We start from the raw sequence: 15,920 nt of genomic DNA, 5'->3' as shown, positions 1-15,920 counted from the left end.
TTTTAAAAGTGTCTTTAGTTTTTTATTTCACTGGTTTATTAGTTCTTTGATGCTAGAAAAACAGGTGAAAAGTCAGGATTGACATTGGTTGAGCGAATATATTGTCGGGACCTTGATACCGCGGATCCATCCGCTAATCTCTACAGCACAGACTCTAATTTTTTTAATTTCTCTAATTTGAATCTAAGCAGTGGCTCACTGAGGCTCTCACTAAACCATTATTCTCTTTAGAATGTCATCTCATGACTTCGAGATGGTCATGTGGCTCTATGTCATGAGATGACATTCTATTGAATCGTCTAAAAAACATTTTGACAAGGAGGAAATGTTCAGTTCAATCTTCAGAATGTGAACCTGGTTTGTGCAACTGCATCAAATCATGTTAAATTAGACCAGTGATCCAAAGACATGTTCTGCATGTTCATGTGTAGCTGCCAGCGAACAGGACATCTAGTTCAAACTATGGATTATATTGAGCTGCACGGTGTGATGTAGGCCTCTTGTTGTATATTGACAATCTGGACTATTTAAAGAGGATTCAGTTCGAAGAATCAATGCTTCGTTGCATTTTAAGTGCAGGAATGACCTATTCCCACCCACATTTATCATGCTGTGTCCACGGCGATCGAACCGACAACCTACCAATCACAATCTGACCTTACAATGCAAATATAATAAACAAAGCAAACGCAACAATTGTGCTGAAGTTTCTACGATAGAATTTGATGTCTCCGTCACTGAATCACTGTCTCTCCAATGGTCCTAGAAAATAAAGGTTAATACACATCAATGTCATTTACTCCCTCTGAGGATTCGTATTAATATTATTGTTGGAATAAAAATTCATTCGGCACATGTTGGTGAAAGAAAACACATTCAGATGATCGAGCGACTGTGTTCTTTGTTTTTATTTCCAAACTGTCGTTCAAAGCTCAGAGAGCTGGCGTCGCTGTCCACAATCATCCTTAAACAGAACAGTAAGGCCTGAAAAATAATTTTATACAAACAGAGCTTTATAGACAATGTTATACAATACAAACAGTGTCTTTTTTCACACAGTACAGCCACACTTTCAAGGCCTATGGCAAATGGTGATAAAGGTAACGTGCTGAAAAACAACAGGACAACAATGTCTCCTAAATGTCCTTGAATGTGTCACAGCATTTAGAGCCACGTGTTTATTCAGAGGGGCAGCGATCATAAATAAGTGGCTAAGTTGAGAGATGATGCAAATGTCAGTTAAACTTATCTGTTAATCTAAGTGATGGTTTTTATTTCTTACGTTTACTCGTTAATCACTGTAGCGTTATTTGATATATTATTCTAAAAACACTTATTTATCCTTATTCTAATTGCATAATACATCATATACTAACATTTACCTAAGAGTTTCTGTAACTTACTTTATATCTAAAGGTTCCTCACAAGTTTAAACACAGATGTGATGAGAGACGAGCTGCTGCCAACGACTGCTTTTAACATTTGATCTTTGGTGTCAATATTCAGATCCATGTTCAAGCTGTGTGTCCATGCCTCCCCTGTTGTATTGAACAGTATTAGCACAACTGTATCATTGATTTTTAATGTACGTCATTACTTAGAAAACCTCTCTGTCTTTCACCGACACCACATTGTAGCTGCTACAGTACGCACAGGCGACGACAAGACAATACACAAGTTTATCTCTGCACAAATCAAACTCAATGTTAATTTACTATGTTGAATGCAGGTTGTTAAACAGGTAAATCTCTTCAAAGTACTTTTGTCTTGTGCACTGTTTTATTGAATTCTCCTTGACTCATCTCATTGTCAAATTTGGACCTGTCAGTGAAAAAATAAAAATAAAAGCAAGGCCTCTTATTGTTCATATTGACACTGCATCGCTGTTTGTTGGTTTTTTGAATACAAAAGTCATACTTGAAAAAAAAAAACATACATGAAAAACTACAAGCACCAGTTCTCAATAGTAAATGTCTAGCAGTGTTAAGCACTTACCTTAAAGTTGGTTTTATTGCACTGAATGTTTACCTTGAAAGCAACATGAAGCGTTACATTAGATCGGACAAGCATTACCGTGTATAAGCCGCTGCTTAAAGGCCAACACCGGCAGTGTGTTGGTGAGCACAGCGCAGCCACTGCCGCAACGCACATGTGGAGTCGCCTTCCTGCAGCCGAGGTGCTTCTTGTGCTTGAAGAGGACAGGGACCAGCTCCATCTTGTTTCCTTTACTAGCTGCTGCCAACACATTTTTTTACTCAGTCTCCTCTTTCCTGCTCTCTGATGGATTTGTGTTTTCTTTCTTTCTTATTTGTCAATGAGTTTAACCAGGCTCTGGCGGAGGTCATTAAGGTCAAAGATCTTGATGTCCAGAATCTCTATGGCTCTCTGGATCTCAGTGTCCATGCGATCCCGATCCTCCAGAGAGTTACCCAGGTTCTGCTCTGTGTTCTGGATGCGCCGCTCCAAATCTGAATTACGCATCTCCATCTCCTGCAGAGACCCAAGGGAAATTTAACAACTTAATTCAACTACTCAACAAATGTGCACATCATTTCTGTTGTGATAATCACGCTCGTACCCGTAATCTGTGCATGGCCTCATTTCTATCATGCTCCATTTCATGGTAGTCAGCCTTCTTGCTCTGTAAGATGTGGATCTCCTGCAACAGAGTGAAAGGTTCACAGTAGTTTGAGTAGATGCATCATTCATTAACACCTGAGACGAACATGACATCTTTCCACATCTGACTGAAGCTGATGGTGAAAGTGGAACCAACCTCATCTTTGGCTTTCAGCAGCGCCTCCAGCTCCTCTAGAGACTGGGTCAGCTCGTCCTTCAGCAGGTCACTGGGGCCATGGCCCCCATGGGTCTCCAATTCAGACACCTTACAAACCACACACACGCGCACACACACACACGTGGATTGAATTTATAGCAGCTATAAAGGCAGACTTTGTGTGACCTGTTTCATATTCTTTCCTTTGAGTTAATACCATTATAAAATTGGAATGTAAACTACCATGGTTGCAGCTGTGGATGGACATTTACTTGCAAAAGAAAAAACTGGAATTGTGACAGTCAGCCTATTATAAATGGAGTCTGTATGTTTTCACTTTTCCAAAGAAAATTAAATTTTTTAAAATTATTATTAGTATTATTTCCTATGTAGAACAACAGGTTGTTCCTTAACAACCTGAAATAGTTTCTCTCACAATACAGTCATCTATTTTTATTCTATTAAAATCTGTTGCTCTTTCCTGTCTGTTTGATATTTTCGCACTAAATGACTTTAACGTGAAGCATATGTTTAAAATAAATCTTTACCTACGATCTTAACCATACAGTTACAAATAAACCTGGCTCGTATAAACCCATCTTATGTTGAATTTAATGTATCCTTTAAATGTGTGCCTTTAACAGTGTGTAAATCTGTGCTGAAGGTAAAATCTGGCTGTAGCACACGTGGCTAATAGCATTATATTCATATAATAATTCAACATAATTCATTATATTCAGTCATATTATTCAAACTAGTCTGCACAACACGTATTCATGTTCTAACACAAAAAACACATTACTCTTTCTGAATGACTTTGTGAGAACTTTAGCCCGATGTGCTTTCTCTGCTCGTCATGACTCATATTTCCATTGACTGCGGCCTGGTCCACAACAAGGATTTATCAACAGGCCGACTGGAAACCATTATCGTATTGACAGGAGAGACGTCCTCACTGCAGTGAACAAGACAGAAACAGCAGGTCTCCTCCACCCCCCCTGTGTCTGACAGAGGCAAGTCATTTTCAACCATGTATGGTTGAGACTAGAAGCAGAAAGAAGAAGAGGAAGAAAAAAAAAGAGAAGCGAGCGGATGCCAGCTCCCTCTGGTAATTTTTCATTTCTTCCTAACTGGGGCATTGAAAGTAGGATATTGCTGTCCTACAAACCCCTCTTCCTCTCACACCACCCCAGAGACATGAACCATTTTCAGCCACCTGGTCCCCTTCATCAGACACAGGGAACGAGATCCTACAGCCTAAAAGGAAACATAGATCTGACTTGTATGAATTCATTCAGACTAAAACAGTTGACTGGGGTGAAATACTAAAGTAAAATCCAGTGCTTGAGAATTACAAAGCAGCAATCGATACTGTGAAGTCAGGCTATAATGGAAAGGGATCAAGGTCTTAAAGCGTTGAATCAGAAAGGTTTGTAATTGTCAGCCTGAGGCGGGATCGTTCCTGGAGGAATCAGCCTCCACTGGAACATGAAAGGTAATTCAATAGTAAAATCCTCCTGAGGCTCTGTGTATTTAGACCAAACTCCCCTGTGGTGAAATGTGACATTGCTGTATATGCATTCTATAGTGAACCACTTCAGCCAGCAGAGAACGCCTCGATTAAAGCTTGGCAGGGGAAACGCCTGCAGCACAACTCATGTCACTGAATGATGAAGAGTTCCACCAGCCTGAGCAACTTGTCCTTTCTTTCTTGGTGCAGGAAAACCAAGGACATGAAGTGTCTGAAAGCGACGACCCAAAGTACAACCAGGGGAGCTGTCATTACTGAGAGCAACAGAGTGACAGACCCAGTCCTGTCCGCCTCACCTTGCTCTGGTTTGAGAAAAACTTTCCTCCATAAGATCTGACCTAAACCTTCAGCTCCGACTCTGCAGGGTCCTGCAGAATAAACAAGGACTGTGCTGCACATGGAGGCCAAAAGAACAACTACTTTGAATCAACAATGCATGAATGCTTTTTGTCTAAAATTATTGTCTCACTGACAAACTGTGCCTCGGCCTTTTTCTACAATCAGAACTGGTGGTAGAAACAGTGTTAAAGCAACACTGTCGAACCTTTTTACCTTAAAATAGCAGCTTCAAAATGAGTTTGAAGGTTCACTGACTTGGAATAGGGAGAATGGTGCCACTCCTCATCCTGAGAGTCTGTTCCTGCTCTATGTAACTTTGGTGTTTGAGTAAAATCTCCTGAGTAATTGACTGATAGTTGTAACTTAAATCACCAGAATCAGGCCCATCAGCAAGCTCAAGATAAATGCCGAACAATACATCAGTTAAAAAGACTTTAAAAACTAGTGTTTATCCCCAATATTCACATGAGGAATATAAAAATATCAATAATTCTTAATATAGTTTGGTGTATTTGTTATATCAGCAGCTCTTCTGGTGCAGGAAACCGGGGATCATGGGAAATATCCACTGTTTAGTTGTGTTTCAGTTCTGTGAGTGACTTCACTTAGGCTTTGTTTTTTTCGGACACAAAGCCCAACAGAATTGATTATTCGGGTGGCTGCAGAGGGCGCTGCTGCTCAGCCAAGTTACGTAGTGTTGCTTTAAATAGTCTCTGCAATACATGAAATACACAGCCCTGAGGGCAACGTTTCTAAGAAGCCTGTTTAATGTTGGCTAATTCAGGGTAAACACACTCAAACAGAGCGTCCTCTGCAGCAGAGGCTCACCTGGTCTCGCAGCCGCTCCGTCTCCTCCTGATACGCCACCAGCTGCTTCTTCCACTGCTCCACGTTAGCATTAGCCTCGTGCAAAGCTGCCACCAGCTTTGAGTTGCTGTCCTGCAGAGTGAAGAGCTCAGCCTCCAGGTTCATCTCACAAATAGACCTGGGAAAAAAAACACAAAACTGTAAACCAGTGATGCATTTTATATGATGCATATAATACTGTATAATAAGCCTTATATGGCATATGTGGCATGGAATTATATATAAAGGCAAAATAGATAAGAAGTCTTTTAAGTGCTATATTTTTGAACATTTATACTTGACCTGGAGGGGAGTTAGTTCTATACTATATATACTCAGTACTATTGTCCATTATCTGAACTGTAAACCACTTAATGTGGTAGTCACGTGTCTAATCCAAACTACAGTGATTCATTTAACTGGTTTTCTTCACAGACAATGTCTTGTGCTGTTTTTGGCTGGAATGAAATCTGCCACATCTTGTCTGTTCATGATGTTGCCTTTTGAAAAGTCAGCTGAGTCATGGTGAGAGTATCCCTGAATGAACTTGTTGAATAAGCACAATCCACTGGAGCAACATGAGACGGAATATTTGAAAAGCAAAAGTTTCCTGCTGCTTAAACTTTGGAACATAATGAAACACTAGCACAACCCCCAAGTCACTATTACACTGTTATAGAGACTTTAACATGGACTACAATCTACAGCAGCACAACTACAGCCCAGACTGACAGTCATTACACGTCTCGTAACAAAGACAAACTTAAAATGAAAATGCGCAAACAAGACTAAACACTTCCCACAGTAATATGATCCTGGAGGGAAGTCGTCTTTATTAGAGACTGAATATGAAAGTTAAATGTATAATGAGTATAAGTATAATGTGACATTCGTTAGCTTCACAGAACAAATAAGAAGACAGAGGTTGTGCTTATTAAGCTTCTTTTGTGTAGTTCATCAGATTAATTTTTTACATGAGCCTACACTGATTCAGTCCTGCGGAACGTGGTTCCACATAAAAATGTTGTGAGCATAAAAAAAAAATCCATATCTGTGCGGCTTGAGGCTGATTCTAACCTGGGACTGTGAATAAAATGTATTAAGTCCCAATATGAAATATCCATAGATAATAGTAATTATATAAGATATGTCATTATATTTGATTTCAGGTTGCCTTGTAAAAACTGGCTAGGGACAACAGATGGAAGTTAGCTTATACTGCTAACTTTAGGTCATTTATAGTATTTTGATTAATGAACACTGCTCCTATCAAATAAAATAAAATGCATTATTCATTCACATAAAGACAGTAAAATAGGCCTCTTCTCAGTTTTTTAGCTGCACCTAAACATCGTTGATTCTTAAATGTCATCAATTTCAATTAAGTTTTGTGTAATCTGCAGAAAAGATCAGACGCTCTTCATCTATCATCCTTCGTCTTCACCGTGTTCCTCTACATCTTGAAGGCTTGAGGTTGTTGCATGGCAACAGTTTACCATGGCAACCATTCAGAAGCAGCTTTCTGTTGCAAAATTGAACTGTAAGATGTAGAAGCATTGTGGGAGGCTCAAAGGGCTCAAAAGCCTCATGTGAAGTCACCTCCACCTCAACAATGGCCTCTTCGCTTCCAAAAAAGCTTAATAAACAGAACCACTGAACACGTGTAAACTCTAATGAACAACATATCATTCAAACCATTTTAATTCTCTGAACACTGCTGGGAGGGCGGAAGCTAAAGTCCACAGATTACCTGCTCAAGTGTAATCAATATTATCGATCACATGAAATAATGAAAAACCTACATGGAGTTTATCCAGTTCTCAATTTACTGAGGTCAAATACTCTCAATAAACTCCAGTTTGTACAGTTTTCTAAATTACTGCAGCAAAATATATCAATACAATTAGATTTAAGCTTATTCCACACTTCATATTAAGCGCACAACCGTATCAATCTCATTTTTCTGTCTGCAAGGAAAGGAATGAAAGTATTATCCAAATGTTTAATTATTCATTCAATGATATTACACTGTAAAAAAAAATTACAATTCTATTTTAGCACACAGCTCATTTACTGAAGATTAACTGGAGCTGTCGGTGTCATTGGGGATTGATTCAGTTGTCACGGAGACGGTTATCACCTGTTGTTTATCACTATCACAACTGGTTCCATTACTCGGCCATGTGAACCGTCTGCATGACAACTGGTTCAACTGCATCCACTGATGAAAACTGTGAGACGCACGTTTGTTGGCGAAGGGATGAAGCCGTGACTTTAAAACTTTTTCACTAGTTTTTAAATCAGTCGTCGAGTTTGAACTCTGCAGAAGAGTAAGAAACAGGGAGTTGACAATTTAAAAAAAATAAAAAAGGGAATGCAGACGTACAATCACCGGATCAAAGCCGCAAACTTAACATTTACACAAAGTGTTCAAACAGAAGTTGAGATTAGACTCTGAAAAAGGTGTGTGTGTGTGTGTGTGTGTGTGTGTGTGTGTGTGTGTGTGTGTGTGTGTGTGTGTGTGTGTGTGTGTGTGTGTGTGTGTGTGTGTGTGTGTGTGTGTGTGTGTTGAGAACTCTGTTACCCTTCAGAGAGCATCTTTTTGATACGCTCCTTCTCAGAGGACAGGGTGATGTCGGCGCTCTGGCTGCGGAACAGCTTGTCCTCGGGTCCGTTCACACACATCACAGGAGGAGACTGGAGTTCGTCGGCGAGGTCCTGAGGGACACATCAGTAAATGAACACTCCTAACAGCACATCAGTGTAGCTCAACGCCAAATGTGTTATTCAGAGAGGAACTACTTTTAGACCTGAGAATCCAGATGTTTAATAAAGTTAAATTGTAAAACAGAACTACTTTTAAAAATGCTTCCTATTTTCTATCTTCCAATTTCATCACGTGTTCTTTAAACGACTTTACAGGATTCACACGTTCAAACAACAGGGAAAGACTCACCTGTGAGAACTACAGAGCAAGTCCATCAGGAAGAAGAACAGACAAAGAAACATGTCAACACAAAGCACAACATACATTATGACCATGATACGGCGCTGTGTGATAAGTTGTACAGCACACTGATACTTAGCGAGAGTCACGTACAAAATGAATGACGCAGTTGGCAATGTTCTGCAGCTCTGGCTCCTCTGATGTGTTCATTTAATCGATACGGACGTGAGAGACACTTGGAATCTGCTCGGCTGTAGAATTTAAAGGAAATGGGCATGTTCTTCATGACCAGGCGGACGTAACTGATGGGAAATTAGTCTCCATTGATCAGAGGAACCCCACGCTGACTACGTTTTTATTATTAGTTTGTTGGAGGCTTGTCGGCAGCAGCGGGTGGAGAGTGTGCGGATGAGGTGTGCTGCCGAGCGGCGAGGGATAATTTTACCATCGTCCTAGTTTTCCCTCACTTTCACTTCCCTCTGAGACAAGTGACCCAGCTCGTGTCTCTTATGCCTTTCTTTCCTTTCCCTCCGTCCCTGCTCCTTTTCAATCACTGAGAGCTGAGCCGCTGCAGAATCACACAGGTGCCTGCATCCAAACTTGGTGTCTCCTCTATCCTCAAATGCCCCTAAAAAAATTGCATTGCTGGATGTTTCATGACATTTACACTTTCTGCCGGACACCTGCGGAGGCTTGCTCTACTTTCACGTTCACGCTGTCTTTTCTAAAAGCTTTATTTGCCTCACCTGAGGAGCAGCGATGGTCAGTGCTGTGTTGGCCAGTTCTTTATCCTGCGACTTTTCACGAGCCAGACGAGCTGCATCTTTCACCTCCTTAAACTTATCTAAGAACTTTTCAAAAACAGGACAAGTGACAAGAAACGTGACAATGATACAGCAATTAACCACAGGAGAAGCACAGAATACGTGAAATAAGTATTTTCAGCGTGTTTTTCACCTCTGTTGTATAATTTACCTGGTGCAGCTGTTGCTCTGTAGCGAAACCCAGACCATACACAGTGTTGGCTCTGCTGTCAGCCCACTGCCCAAACTTCTGGGATGTCTTGGTGAACGTCATGCTGGGTGTAACGGTGCAGTTGATAATTGCCTGCAGATGCAGAGGTGACAACAGTGATCATACTCATAAAGTCGGTTTACCACATGTGAATGAAACAGAGGATTCTGGGAGTTCAGCAGCAAACACAAAAAACACACTCAACAAAAAGTTGAACCATGAATAAGCAGATCTATTTGTTTTTCTCTACAGATTAAAATGATCCTTGGAGTGAGAGGGTCAGAGAGAGGTAACGCTCATGCATTTTCCTTCTTTAATCTTAATCTTTTTTATCCCAAATTCATAGGGGGTGCAACTCACACACTGTATTCTTTTTCATTTTCATGTCTTGTGCAGGAAAGTGTAAAGATAAAGAAATAGATTACCTAGGAATAAAACTTGTGTGATATTTTTAAATACAGTTCTGACAGGCATATTTTCCATTTTACATATCGAATGTATATTTCAAGAAAGCATATATGTTGTCCATCATAACCTTGAATTGAATAAATTAAATTAAAATTAAAATGTCACATTATTTACAATAAATGATCATTTTGCATCATTATTTGTTTTTGCATGTACAAAAATACACAGAAACAACTGCATGTTTCACATGTTTGCTGCAGAAGTGAAGAACACAGGAAAACATCTGCTCATTGAGACATATGTGAAATATTATTTCTCCACTGGGATTCCTGACAATCAGATGTTCAGACAAGCGCGTTCTCCCTCGAGACGTGTTTGTTCTTTAAAGAATGTTTTGAACATGATCCAAATCCAAAGCTTTGCCAGACCACGAGCTCTTATTGTTCAGTGTGAGAGCAAAGGGCAACTTAAAATGGTATTTGTGCCCAAGAGACACAGAGCGCATCCGGCAGGTTCATCACCTCACTCTCAGGGAAGTGGATGAAGCCACCTCTCTCCCCCCTGAGCACATGTGAAAAAATATTAGAACAGACCTATTTATAAACCTTTTGTACGTCATCTCCAGCGTTACAATAATGGGACTGATTTAAAACCCCAGAATTGCAGGGCAGTGGGAGCTTAGGAGGAGGCGTTTTCCCTCCTTCACTCCCGTCCAACAACTGATTACATGAACCCGGCGGTCTGCATTTCTACGCTTTGACATAACATGTTGGATGGTGGCGGCAGCAGTGAAGATTATTCTGGAGGCAGACACCAGTCCTGGCAGGATTGGGCTGCTGAGCGACCAGCCGCCCCCCCGCGCTGCCTGCGGGGAGGCAGAAATGTGGGTCAGACAAGAGGTGCTAAGAAGAGATCAGATAGACCACCACCACCCCCTCCCTCCACTCCACTGCTTGACGGGGCCTGTTCCTCATAATCTATATCCACAGGCCTGCTGAGTTGTTGACACCCACTGGGCTTTGGCTTTGTTGCGTATTTCTCAACCTCAGAGGTTTTATGATTTTTTTTTACCTTCGGCTTTTGTCACAAATACTGAAAAGCTTGTTTTGATGCCAAGGCCGTCAGCTTCACTGGATTCAAAGTGTGTAGCTTTGAGTAAATCCCTCAGAAATATGTGTCTGATTATGAAAGATCCATCGTTTACATGTGACTTTGGAGTGACCAAATTCTGGATCTATATCTGGCGTTTATTTGAAAACTCTGGCCTTGTTTTTTCCCCTCTCACCTTGGTCCCGCCCACGCTGATGATGCGGTAGACGTTCCGGTTGGCGTCGTAGAAGAAGGACACGGTGACGGCATGTTTGCTGGCAGGGATCCAGTTCCTCTTGGTGTTGGGGTCGATTTGGAAAACATGGGCCCGGGCGCTGAAGATCGGCTGCTCCCTGGAGGAGGAAACACAGGAGAAATGATGAGAGGAAAATGTTATTGTGAAATCCTCATTATGTGTCCTGCTTTTGCTTAAAAGGTAAATCCTTGATGGTTTTCATAATGAGACATCTCTGTGTGTCACTCTGCCATCCAAGGATAATGTTGGAATGGTCCTTTGGCTCGTTCTCCTTCACTGTTTCCTGCGTCATTCACCAGCCATATACAGGCTGAGACTGACGCTGAGGACTAAAAGCTCTGAACCCTCTCCCCAGTCGTTCACCCTCCGCCCTCTGCTCTTCTCCTGGCAGTGTTTTGCAGGGATGTCTCCTGGATACAAGGTAAATAAAGCAACAACGTATCCAGTGCAGGGAGGTGGTTTAGCCACAGTCATGTGGTTTAAATAGCAAGACTGCTAAAGGTCTTGCTCTCCTTTTAACTCCCTTCTTCCTCTCCAGATGGAGTCCAGAAAGCAGATTTCCCCAGTGTGTATCCCCACACTGTGTTGAGATGTTGTGTTAATCTAAGAATGCAACCAAATCTCACTGCTGAATGTTTGACCTGATTATGGTGCCGAAAGAAAAGTCAAATAGTTAATCCTATTTATTTTAACATCAATGTATGTGCCAAAAGTCCACCATCCACCCAGTCACCTTTAAACAGATTTTTTTCATTAGAGAAAACAAATATTAACTTCATTATGTTAACAGATCAGTGGATATTAAAATGGAGCCTCACAGGAAGAAGGATCCTGGTTAGAATCCCAGTTTGCCCAGTGTCTCTCTCTGTGGAATTTGTATGTTCTCCTTGTGTTTACGTGGGTTTTCTCCAGCTACACTGGCTTCCTACCACAGTCCAAACAAATAGAGACTCTAAACTGCCTCTTCCTGTTCTTCGTCTTCTATGGTGTATTGTGAATTGCTGTGGCTGTTCCCAGTAGAACTGTATGATTTTGGCCAGTCACTGTACAATTATATCTGACCCCATTAGTGGCACACAAATCCAGGAACAGGTCTTCTGGAGATGGTGACAAAAAGGAACATCATATGGACTCGTGCATGCACAGTGCGATTGTGAAGACGTTGATATGAACAGTGGCATTTCGACAGCACTCCAGTCTGATAGTAACCTGCGCTGTAAGTCTAGTCACTTCAGAGTTATCCTGTTGTTGTCAGTGGATCTGCCGCTTAGTTTCAAACACTGACCTGAGACGAGAGTGAGATTTGATCTCTGACCTTCTAGCGACATAATTCAACTGTCATCATGGAAGACATTATGTTTGTGTTATGTAGACTTTTTACGTTTCTGCTTGATTGTGAATTTGACTTTTAGAGATTACTTTTGAAACTGATGAAAGTGAAGATGTCCCCAGTTTATACTGAAGGTACTATGTCAAATATTTGAGGCAGTGGTGCATCCAAGACTTTTCTAAATCAGGGGCTATAAAGGGGCCAGTTTATACAGAGGGGCCAATCCCACAAGGCAAAGTGTTTTGGCCTAGATTTGGCCCCCACTGTCATCCGGCCCACATATTTGGGTAATATGTTCCTGTTTGCCAGATCCGGGCCACAAGTAAGCCACAGCAATACCCCATACCAAATTTATGTTGCATTATTTGGGCCAGAGTCACCATTTACCACATGGGCCACTTTAGGTTCACATCCAGATTACACCTCACCTAGATCACAGCAAGTTTATATTTGGGCCACATTTTCTATTTTACAAGAAGGCCACACACGACACATTCATTACCTGAAGTGGCCACACGTCCATATGCTGTCTGACACTCATGATCAACCAGGAATCAAACCTGCAACCCCCCTGAGGTGGAGTTAGGAGCTTCACACAGTCAGGACCACATGTTGGAACAGAGAATAACAGGCTGCAAGTGTGTGTGTATCTGTCAACACTTGTTTCCTTACTGTGTGTGAAAATAGTTGTTGAGACACTCATGTTGTGTGTGTGTGTGTGTGTGTGTGTGTGTGTGTGTGTGTGTGTGTGTGTGTGTGTGTGTGTGTGTGTGTGTGTGTGTGTGTGTAACTGGACAGCAGTCAATCACTTCTCAAGGTTGTTTTGAAAGCTATTATTGTAAGTCGCTTTGGATAAAGGCGTCAGCTAAAGGATATGTAATATGTAATGTTGCCCGACCTTCATCCTCAGCAGATGGAGGTGGCCTCCAGGGCTTATGGGGGCGTCTAAGTCTAACAAAGCCTGAGAGTGATTGGACGGCACCTCAGGATGAATAACCCCACTAATAACAACCACAATATCCACAATCTGCTTCACCCAGTTCCTCCAGTCGCCCCCTGATTTCTGATGAGATGCTTGCAAGCTTGTGTTATTTCTTTCAGTTGGTGCAGATGCTCCACTTCTGCTGTTGCTAAAGGAAAAGAAGTAGCTGCTTGTAACTTGTATAGTTTTTAACTAATCTGTGTAAAAGGCAGCAGTGCAACAAGGTCTGATTCCAGTCAGCAGCCGACACATACATTAATGCTCTGCATCTCTGCCCATCTTTTTCACTTGCAGCTCCAGTTAAAGAACCATGATCTCTGGAACAGTTTACCTCTTCATATCAGAACTGATCAGACCCTACAAACGTTTAAAACACAAGTTCTTCTCACTGGATTTCAATTTGAGACCTTGGTTTCATTTGCTATTGTGTAATATTCAAATTCTCAAATATGAATGTTATTTGTTCTCTGTTTTTATCTGTATTTCTATATTTATCTATTATCCTATTTTAATCCTGGTCAGTACTTTGGTCCTGTGCTGTTTTTTTTAATTTGCTATACGAATAAGCTTTGACTTGACTTTGACTTGACATCCTCAGCACGGTCATGACTGGGAATTACAGATCAAATATTCTGAAAACTCTGATAGTTTCACAGAATAATAATGGTGTTAATTTATCAGACTAAAGTCTATTAATCAACATTAATTAGATTCTGCAAGGATTCAGAAGAATCTGTGCTCATATAAACGTGAAGAAGAAACCGGAACGTTGCTCCAGATGTGCACGTGTGCATCAGAGGACTGACCCTCAACCAGTTTCCACACCCTGCATTGCAGCATTACTACAATTACTATATACATATATATCACAATATAGAAGTTTCTCTTGTATTGAAATCTAGATAAGGGTTTTGTAAGGTGAATGTGGACTGCAGTTTTATATATATACTTTTTATTTTATTGCTGTGTTACTGTTGTTTTATCCTCTTGTGAAGCAGTTTGTAATTAATGGTCTATTTTAGTAATTTGATCTTGTTTCATTTGCTCTTGTTTTTACTCTTTTCTCATCTGTTACATTTTATTTCTGTATCTTGGTTTTAAATTATTACTTTTTGCTTTTTAACAGTTTCCCTTGAAGCTGTTTTGAAAATGTGCTAATAGATAGTTTATTATTATTATACAAATAAAGCTTATAATAATCATGATTATATATCAAGGTCACATGTAGAACAAATCTGTTAGATGTTCTTACCTTTCTCTGTGGTGAGGAAACATCTTACAAGGTGACTGAGACTTCTCTTCTAGAAAAACAGAAAAAGTTGATTTATTAACTCAACAAATAATAGAGGAATTGTTATTAAAAGATTTCCCTGTAAAAGACCAGCTAATTAAATGCACTGACCCACACACACTCACCCCATGTCGGTGTTAGAACCCTGTTGCGTCTGTTATCCGTCAGTAACTCCACACTCAAGCTGCTGTTTCACTGTGACGCTGCAGACGCTTCGCTCCGGAGGATTTCACAGCCAACAGCCGCGCACAGACTCCTGCAGGCGGCCAAGTGTCGGCGCCGTCCCGCCGGTGACCGGGGTCCGCCGGAGAGTCACAGCCCGGCGGAGGAGGAGGAGGCGGAGCGGCTGACCTGGATGACCGCGGTCCCGGCTGTGTCCATCCCGGAGAGAAGAGACGCAACAGCTGCTCCTTCCTCCCTCTTCTCTTTGTCTTTCCTCCTGGTACAGCTCCCTCTCTCTCTCTCTCTTTCTGAGCCTCCTCAGCTCCTCATCCAGCCGCCTGATCGCGCTCAGCAGCGGGACACAGCGGACGGTCGAGTACCACCTGCTGGCTCCAGAGGTTCCGAGCAGCCGCTACAGCTGCAGGAGGCGGAGGAGGAGCGGGGGGGGAAACGGTGTCAGTCTGCCCGCAGCCAACCAGCCTCCGTGTGCATGTGTGCATTGACCGCAGGACCGGATCTTATAGGTCTGCGAAGGGGCTGCCAGCTCCACGGCTTAATGAAAACATCGTCCCGGAGGAGAAGTCATGACCTAAAAAGACTGATCCAGAGTCATCCTACAGCTCAGACAGGGCCTATAGCTGCACCAGACTGACATTTAGATCAGCAGACATCTCTAGAACTGCAGTCATAGTTCTGTCCCGTGGAAAGTGGAAGAGAGGGAATATATTCTTAGAGACAAAAACCTGTTGTTTTCTTGTCTCCATGGAGCTGTAACTTTAAAACTTCTCTCATGGTTTGAGTTAAAGGCTCAGAGACGTAATAATAACATTTTAACAGATAAGAAAATTATTAGGGAGGAAAAATGCCTGAAATTATTACAAAATTGCACAGAACCACTTTGTTTTTCTTCTTTCCCACAACATGAATCATATCTCAGGGTTATCCTGTG

The 15,920-nt window shown here is 41.5% G+C and overlaps 1 protein-coding gene across 4 annotated transcripts; it reads right to left on the bottom strand.

The window, feature by feature from the left end:
- Positions 1–890: 890 nt before the first annotated feature.
- On the bottom strand, positions 891–15,077 carry LOC118117886 (homer protein homolog 3). 4 transcript variants are annotated; one of them, XM_035170524.2, is made up of 11 exons: positions 14,935–15,077; positions 14,771–14,819; positions 11,147–11,303; positions 9,415–9,546; positions 9,186–9,290; positions 8,449–8,457; positions 8,077–8,210; positions 5,475–5,631; positions 2,777–2,884; positions 2,579–2,659; positions 891–2,490 (listed from the first exon to the last, which is right to left on the bottom strand). In XM_035170524.2, exons 2-11 carry the CDS (start codon positions 14,791–14,793, stop codon positions 2,305–2,307), a joined length of 1,092 nt encoding a protein of 363 aa, XP_035026415.1. In that variant the 5' UTR covers positions 14,794–14,819; positions 14,935–15,077; the 3' UTR covers positions 891–2,304. The 4 variants fall into 4 exon arrangements, with proteins under 4 accessions (XP_035026415.1, XP_035026417.1, XP_035026416.1 ...); XM_035170526.2 differs by having other exon boundaries at positions 8,077–8,189; XM_035170525.2 differs by lacking the exon at positions 8,449–8,457.
- Positions 15,078–15,920: the final 843 nt, after the last annotated feature.

Source organism: Hippoglossus stenolepis, chromosome 11 (assembly GCF_022539355.2).
Source record: "Hippoglossus stenolepis isolate QCI-W04-F060 chromosome 11, HSTE1.2, whole genome shotgun sequence".
Classification (NCBI taxonomy): Eukaryota; Metazoa; Chordata; class Actinopteri; order Pleuronectiformes; family Pleuronectidae; genus Hippoglossus; species Hippoglossus stenolepis.
Note: the sequence above shows the minus strand (reverse complement) of the source record. Positions and strands in the feature narration are given on the sequence as shown.

Coding starts and splice junctions, on each gene's coding strand:
- LOC118117886 (XM_035170524.2), bottom strand. CDS start 14,793: ATGTTTCCTCACCACAGAGAAAG. Junction 9,547..11,146: donor TCAGCGTGGGCGGGACCAAG/GTGAGAGGGGAA, acceptor CTGCATCTGCAG/GCAATTATCAACTGCACCGT. Junction 5,632..8,076: donor AAAAAGATGCTCTCTGAAGG/GTAACAGAGTTC, acceptor TTTTTTTCCCAG/GTCTATTTGTGAGATGAACC.